The 8,175-nt window shown below is 42.1% G+C and overlaps 1 protein-coding gene across 1 annotated transcript; it reads right to left on the reverse strand.

Annotated features, from left to right (window-relative positions):
• Positions 1-1,490: 1,490 nt before the first annotated feature.
• UQCRH (ubiquinol-cytochrome c reductase hinge protein) lies at positions 1,491-8,142 on the reverse strand. The gene is made up of 4 exons (XM_060773437.2): positions 8,016-8,142; positions 3,791-3,817; positions 2,483-2,644; positions 1,491-1,738 (listed from the first exon to the last, which is right to left on the reverse strand). The coding sequence occupies exons 1-4, from the start codon at positions 8,064-8,066 to the stop codon at positions 1,706-1,708; spliced, it is 273 nt and encodes a 90-aa protein (XP_060629420.2). The 5' UTR covers positions 8,067-8,142; the 3' UTR covers positions 1,491-1,705.
• Between the last annotated feature and the right edge of the window lie 33 nt (positions 8,143-8,175).

The raw sequence follows: 8,175 nt of genomic DNA on the forward strand, positions 1-8,175 counted from the left end.
TGTGAATGTTTCAATTGGCCACCTTGATTAGCATTTGATGGCCTGACAGTTTTTCGGTGTTGCTTGTTAATACGTTTGTAGCCAGAACAAAATCTGGCTACTAGTATTAAAAAAACTCAAAAAATTATAATAGCAAATAAAGAACAACACTCAAACACAGGGGAACTCCAGACAAGAAACTTATCAAGGTCAGCTATTCACCCCTCAACAAAGGATTCCCCCAGACAGTAACTACAAGAAAGGAGATTCCACTTGAACATTAGGAATATCTTCCTGGCTGTGAGAGCTGTTCAGCAGTGTAACTTTCTGCCTCAGAGTGTGGTGGAGGCTCCTTCTTTGGAGGCTTTTAAACAGAGGCTTGATGGCCATCTGCCGGAGGTGCTTTGAATGTGATTTTCCTGCTTCTTGGCAGGGGGTTGGACTGGATGGCCCATGAGGTCTTTTTCCAACTCTATGATTCTAGTGTTGATGATGCACCCTAAAACTCCACGTGTCAATTCAGCCAGTTTTTATTGTGTCAGAAGCAAATTGAGAATATACTGCAAGTCGTTTCTGATACGAGAGAACTAGCCGTCTACAAAGACATTGCCCAGGGGACGCCCAGATGTGTTACCATCCTGTGAGAGGCTTCTCTCATGTCTCCGTGAACAGATGGGAACTCACTATGGACACTCACTAGGGATCCTGTGCAAGTCACTTTGAGCAATGGCAAAACTTCCCTGAATAAATCTCACCAATGAATTTTGCCCGAGGGTTATGAGTTGGAAACGAAGGCACACACCACACATGCCAGCACTTAAAGTAAAGATGGACTTTCAAAGTATTCTAGATTTATAATATCCTTACCCATTATTGTGCCAAAAACATGTGCATGTCCATACCCAAATTTCTTCAGGGAGCTATAAAACCAGCTTCTAAGTTGGCTACCATATTATGACCTGAAAAACATGTTCCGGTGTCCCTTGTGTTATTGCAAAGACTTGAAATATCCTGTTGCTTTAGATCCGGATGAAGTCTGGGCAGTACAGTAGATACTGTACTACATTTCCTGAATACATTTGCTCAATTTCAGCATGCGCTACGATGCTGTAAGGCAGGGGTCCACAAACTTTTTAAACAGAGGGCCGGGTCACAGTTCCTCAAACTGTTGGAGGGCCAGATTATAATTTGAAAAAAAAATGAATGAATTCCTATGCATACCACATATCATATTTGTAGTGCAAAAATCACTTAAAAACAAACAATAATTAAAATGAAGAACAATTTTAACAAATATAAACTTATTAGTATCTCAATGGTAAGTGTGGGCCTGTTTTTGGCTCATGAGATAGGGTTGTTGTCATTGTTGTTATGTGCTTTCAAGTCATTTCAGACTTAGGTTGACCCTGAGCGAGGGCCGGGTAAATGACCTTGGAGGGCTGCATCCGGCCCCGGGGCCTTAGTTTGAGGACCCCTGCTGTAAGGCCACACAAAAAACAAATGCTTTCACATTTCACAGGAAATATGTTTAATATGGAAATCTACAGAAGTTTTTTTAACAGCTGTTAATCTCCCACAGAGCGCAGATGGTATCCTGATGGCCAGAGACTGCCAGAGACCAAGTTCCATTTTTCTCTAGACACAGATACAGAGCAGCACATCTATTCAAATGGAACATTGCTCGGGGATTCAGGTATGAAGGAGAAGCAGACAGACTTGTGAATTGTTACTTCAGTTTTGGGAAGAGCTTATGAGCCACCTGAAAACCAAGAAATGAACACATTAAGGGAAATATATTTGCAATATACATCATTAGTCCCTTTGGGAAACAGTTGCCCCATGCACAATATTTTTTGTTTCTTTGTACTCCAGAGACCTGTTTATACTGTAAAAGCAGATTATTGTCCCATAAAATTTCATAAAACTTTTGCATAGTTACTCAAAAGTCTATCTAAACCACCAATGTAAATGTTTAACATGTTTAAACATCATACATTTTCTGTAAGGAAACTGAAAATTATTCCATGGCTATAGACCCCCCGAAATTGATTTTTTTTTTTGCAAGTTATTAGATACCAGATGCAGCCGGTTAAACCACTAAGCTGCAGAACTTGCTGACCAAAAGGTTGGCAGTTCAAATATGCGGGACGGGGTGAGCTCCCATTGTTAGCCCCAGCTTCTGCCAACCTAGCAGTTTGAAATATGCAAATATGAGTAGATCAAAAGGTACCACTTCGTCGGGAAGGTAATGGCACTCCATGCAGTCATGCCAACCACACGACCTTGGAAGCGTCTATGGCTCTTCGCCTTAGAAATAGAAAGAGCACCACCTCCCAAAGTCAAACTTGACTAGACTTAATCTCAAGGGAAACCTTTACCTTGAGTGGATACCTAGGTTCAATAACTGTTCCTTATTTCATGTTAATGACAAGTTTCTATGATTCAGCAATAGAGCAGCAACAAGGTAACATCCACACCATAAAATCACTCCTAAGCCACTTACACAATGATCTCTGGCATGCAAGAAGTCAAAGAGTTCCTCTGTACACTTTTCTTCCGTACGGGACCTAGAGGACACTCGAGCATCACACTCTTCCAGACGTTCCCTGGCTTTCACGCATTTTTCTGTCTGTTCACAGTGTTCCCTGATAGCAGTTAAGGGATCCTGGAAAGAAAGCAATGTGTCAACAATTAAACCAGATCTCACTTCTAAAATAGTAGTTCATGTTTATCAAGACAAGCTGATAACAAAAGCTTATCTTCTGTAGCCCCACAATTATAACAAGTTAAGATATCCTGAAGGATGCACTTATCATTTCATCAATTTTATACCACTTGAATAGTGTCTTAAAGTGGTGCACTGTGTTAATAGTGTCATTTCAGAATAATGTACTCCTAGTCTACCAACCTTCCTGTTAAAAAGATAGAATTAAGAGACCTAGAATTATAAATGAGTTATATATGACTCCTTAGGGAGCAGACCCCACATATGATGATGATGATAATAATAATAATAATAACACTTTATTTCTAGATTGCCCTCTCTCTCCAAAGGGACTTAGGACTGTTTACATACATATAAAAAGGCAAACATTCAATGCCATAAATAAATCACACAAATGAGAAGTAAACATTAGCAAACTTTTTACAGTAAAAGATATCTGATTAAAATAAGAGATGCAAATACAAGAAAACACAAAAACACATACCCTAATATAGCCTACCGTGCATACAAAATTCATTTTTACTCTAAAATAAAATAATGTAAGTGCTCGCAAAAAACAAACATGTTCTGAGCATTCTAGACAGCACAATTTAAAAGAATATTTTTAAAAAGCATAGAAAACATGCAATACTGATATTTGCTCAGGATATCAAAAAGGTTTAACTAGACTTTACCCCTTCAATCTATCTATTAATTTACCACTGTTCTTAAATTTATCAGTTTCCAAGAAAAATACTGTATACTTCTGGGGATTAAAGCAAGCTGTACTTAGACTTAGCAAGATCAACTTTTCTGAATGTGACAATGTGCAGAAGCCAGTGTAGGGCTCTACCAATATTAAGTTGGCAATATGCTAAGTTCCATAAGAGACTGCATTATGATTCTATGGTGAAGTGTTATTCGGGTAAGACTACCAATATCGAATTTTTACTAATTAACTTTTGTTTCTGAACCTGAATAGTAATTACTACTTTGTGCCATTAACAGCTTTCAAGATCTAATACGGAAATTTGGTAGAAAGTATTTTTTGTTGTTGTTCATGATTGCCAGAGAAACTGGTCAGTTATTATAATTAAAATTACATACCACAAGCTCTTCTTCTTCTTCCTCCTCCTGAATAGGAAAACAAGAAAATCAAAATGGACTTAAGTCTGCTTACATTCACACAATGAGAATATACCCCCAGTCATAGCTAAATCAACAACTATGTCAATACTTTCCATTTTCACTAAATAGTATAGTTTTATGTTACAACACAAGCTTTATATTTGCTTAGTACAGAAACTTTTTTTTTTTAATATAGTGGTACTTGTCTCAAATTTAAGCAAGTTGATTTTCAAAACCAATATGAAATTCACAGTTTTATAGGCCAGGCTGTAAGTAGGAACCTAACCTGAGATATAATACAAATATAAGGGCCCTCAAAATCGTGTGAATTAAATCAGAAGAAAAACAAAGATAAACAGAATCAGCATTGAAGGGGATATTGCATAGAATGTTTTTTTCAAAGTACATGTAAAGGTATACTAAGTACTACAGATATAAAGTCATAACTCTTCTAGGAAATACAATTTAAAGTGTGCCCCATAAAATAGTAATGGTAGATCTGTTTGAAGATCAGATCATACAGGTTCACACACAAAAGAAGTTAACATCTCTATGAAAAGTGGGACAGGGGAGGGCATGATAAATACAGTAATTGTGAAACTAGAATGCTTTAATATAAAAAAGAGAAGGTAGCAAAGCAAGTAGTGATGAAATAGCTAATATAAATTCAATAAAACAACACAGAAATTGTTTAGAATATTTATATGCAGATTTCAGTGAAGCATTTTGTCTCCTGCCATGACCAGTTCTAGGGGGGCTAGCTAATGCACATGTCTATTTATGTATGAATGTAAATTGGTTTGTCTCTGTCTAAGGCTTATCCCCAAAATCATCCCAATCTACTAGTGAAAGAATCAGAAACAGTCACCAAAGGCATCTACACTGTAGAATTGACGCAAGTTTGAGTCCACTTTAACTACCGTGTCTCAATGCAATGGAATCATGAGACTTTTCATTTTACAATGTCTTTATTCTTCTCTTCCAATGAGCGCAGTCATCTTAACTAGGCTATGACAGTTAAGCTGGTGTAGAAATGTACTAATTCTACAGTGTGGATGCAACTGTTGATAACACACTCCTATACACATAGTTCCCAGGAAGTAAGGGCTCTTCCAGACATGCCCTATATCCTAGGATCTGATCCCAGGTTTTCTGCTTTAAAATAGATTATATGTGTCTCCACTGCCAGATAATACAGGATAAACAGCAAAACAGTAAACCTAGGATATAGGGCCTGTCTGGAAAGGCCCCTAGTCTCTTAGGGCTGAAAGAATCATTGATTTTTTGCTCTGAGTAAGTAATTTTAGATAGAGGAGGAGTAGAAGTGAGCATCATAATCAGTGGGAGGACAAATCAATCCAGTGTGTTCATTGAACACTGAAGGAGAATAGGATATACTCTTATGTAAGGGGGGGGGGTCGTCAAAGTATACTAAATCCACTAAAACCTATATGATCTTGGAAGCTAAGCAGGGTATGCCTGGATTAGCAGGTGGAGAGGAAATCAACAAATGCCTGGTGCTGCAGATTATATTTCAGAAGAAAGAAATGACAAAGCACCTCTGAGTCTTTGGGTGCATGTATAACTAATGAAGTTTGTCACCACTTTAATTGCCCATGGTTCAATGCTATGGATTCATTGGAGTTGTAGTTTTGCAATGTCTTTAGCCTTCTCTAATATGTATTTAATGTATTAGAAGCCAACTGAGGTTACAGTTGTATTTTAAAAAGACACAAAGTTTAGAAACTTGGCATTATATTAACTGTCCGTTGACCAGTGGCTGGCCACTTGGGAGTGCCTCTGGTGTTGCTGACCTTCATTGTGAATGTGGCAGGGCTCTGACTGCATTGTAATAGGTGGTTTGCACTTCTACACACTTGCATGTCATAGACTCAACTTCTTAAGGTTAGCTCTGCATCTCGTGGTGCCTTCCAAATTGCCCAGTCTTCTGTGTGCCCAGGGGGAATCTCTCATTCGGTCTCAGCCATGGCTTGAGGCAAGGGTTTTCACCTGTGACTTTTGGACTCTCGCTTGCTGAGGTGTTCCTGCGAGTATCTGTAGATCTTAGAAGACTATTTCTTGATTTAAGGCATTGGCACGCTGGCTGATATCCAAACAGAGGATGAGCCAGAGATGTCACTGCCTTGGTCCGTTCATTATTGGCTGCTGGAAAGCAAACAAAAGCAAACTATTCTATGATTTCCTAGTATGCAATGAGGGCAGTTAAAGTGGGGCCAAACTGAATCACTTCTACTGTATAGATCAGGCATGGGCATACTTGGGCCCTCTGGTAGTTTTCATAGAATCAGAGAATTGGAAGAGACCTCATGGGCCATCCAGTCCAACCCTCTGCCAAGAAGAACAAAAATTGCATTCAAAGCACCCCTGACAGATGGCCATCCAGCCTCTATTTAAAAGCCTCCAAAGAAGGAGCCTCCACCACACTCTGGGGCAGAGAGTTCCACTGCTGAACAGCTCGCAGTGTCAGAACTTCTTCCTATTTATTATTTATTTATTTATTTGATGCACTTATTAACCGCCATTCTCAGCCCATAAGGGCGACTCATGGCGGTGTACAGTACACATAAAAGACAATTACAAAAAAGCCAGTTTCAACAACATATAAACTATACAACAATTACAGACTACACTAAAAATCCGCTTCGTCTCTTAGTGGAATCATAGCCAGTCTCATATTCCTTGTTCCATTCCAGTTCTCATTACCGTATTGTTTAGCACTTAATTAAATGCCCTCTCGAACAGCCATGTCTTAAGGCTTTTTCGAAAGGACATGAGGGAAGGCGCCTGTCTGATGTGTGCAGGGAGAGTGTTCCACAGCCGGGGGGCCACCACCGAGAAGGCCCTCTCCCTCGTCCCCGCCAGCCGTGCCTGTGAGGCAGGCGGGATCGAGAGAAGGGCCTCCCCAGACGATCTCAAGGTCCTCGTGGGCTCATAGGCCAAGATGCGGTCGGAAAGGTATTTGGGGCCGGAACCGTTTAGGGCTTTGTAGGCCAAAACCAGCACCTTGAATTGGGTCCGGTAGCAAATCGGCAGCCAGTGGAGCTGGGACAACAAAGGCGTTGTGTGCTCCCTGCCACCCGCTCCAGTTAGTAACATGGCTGCCGCGCGCTGAACCAGCTGAAGCTTCCGGGCCGTCTTCAAGGGCAGCCCCACGTAGAGAGCGTTGCAGTAGTCCAGGCGGGATGTGACAAGAGCGTGTACCACCGTGGCCAAGTCAGACTTCCCGAGATACGGGCGCAGCTGGCGCACGAGCCTGAGCTGTGCAAATGCTCCCCTGGTCACCGCTGAAACCTGGGGGTCCAGGCTCAACGATGAGTCCAGGGTCACACCCAAGCTGCGAACCTGCGCCTTCAAGGGGAGTGCGACCCCGTCCAGCACAGGCTGTAACCCTATACCCTGTTCGGCCTTGCGACTGACCAGGAGTACCTCTGTCTTGTCTGGATTTAGTTTCAGTTTGTTCGCCCTCATCCAGACCGTTACAGCGGCCAGGCACCGGTTCAGGACCTCAACAGCCTCCTTAGTAGCAGGTGGGAAGGAGTGACAGAGTTGGACATCATCTGCGTACAGATGACACCGCACCCCGAAACTCCGGATGATCATTGATTCCTAATGATCAGATGGAATCTCCTTTCTTGTAGTTTGAAGCCATAGTTCCTAGTCTCCAGGGCAGCAGAAAACAAGCTTGCTCCCTCCTCCCTGTGGCTTTCTCTCACATATTTATACATGGCTATCATATCTCCACTCAGCCTTCTCTCCTTCAGGCTAAACATGCCCAGCTCCTTAAGCCGCTCCTCATAGAGCTTGTTCTCCAGACCCTTGATCATTTTAGTCGCCCTCCTCTGGACACATTCTAGCTTGTCAATATCTCTCTTCAATTGTGGTGTCTTGAAAGGCTGTTAGGAATTGTGGGAGTTGAAGTCCAAAACCCCTGGAGAGCCCAAGTTTGCCCATAGCTGGTATAGATGCACTCTTCCTTGCTGAAGAAAATCCTGTAAAAACCATGGGGTGAGGATAACGTTGTATAGGAAGGGAGGCAAGGAGGAGAACAAGGAAGCAGAGGGAGGCCAAAGGGTGGCCAAGGCAAGGGAGGGGGACTCTCAGAGAAGGAAATAAAAGGCTCGGCGTTCCCTGAAGTGAAAAGATAGGCCTCGCTCCTTCTCGACTGGGAGAAAGTGGGGCTTACCTCCGGGTCCCCGCTCCGTCCCTCCAGCGCGGCCTCATCCTGCCTCCCCATCTTGAATTGAAGCCTCAGAAGGACGCCCAAGGGTCATCCCACGCACGCTCCAACGGATATCCCGCCCTATCCGAGTGCCGCTTCCGGTCGACCTTCAGGTGGCTCCTCC

This window comes from Anolis sagrei, chromosome 4 (assembly GCF_037176765.1).
Source record: "Anolis sagrei isolate rAnoSag1 chromosome 4, rAnoSag1.mat, whole genome shotgun sequence".
Taxonomy (NCBI): domain Eukaryota; kingdom Metazoa; phylum Chordata; class Lepidosauria; order Squamata; family Dactyloidae; genus Anolis; species Anolis sagrei.

Coding starts and splice junctions, on each gene's coding strand:
- UQCRH (XM_060773437.2), bottom strand. CDS start 8,066: ATGGGGAGGCAGGATGAGGCCGCGCTGGAGGGACGGAGCGGGGACCCG. Junction 3,818..8,015: donor GACGGAGCGGGGACCCGGAG/GTAAGCCCCACT, acceptor TTTCCTATTCAG/GAGGAGGAAGAAGAAGAAGA. Junction 1,739..2,482: donor TGCATGCCAGAGATCATTGT/GTAAGTGGCTTA, acceptor CTTGGTTTTCAG/GTGGCTCATAAGCTCTTCCC.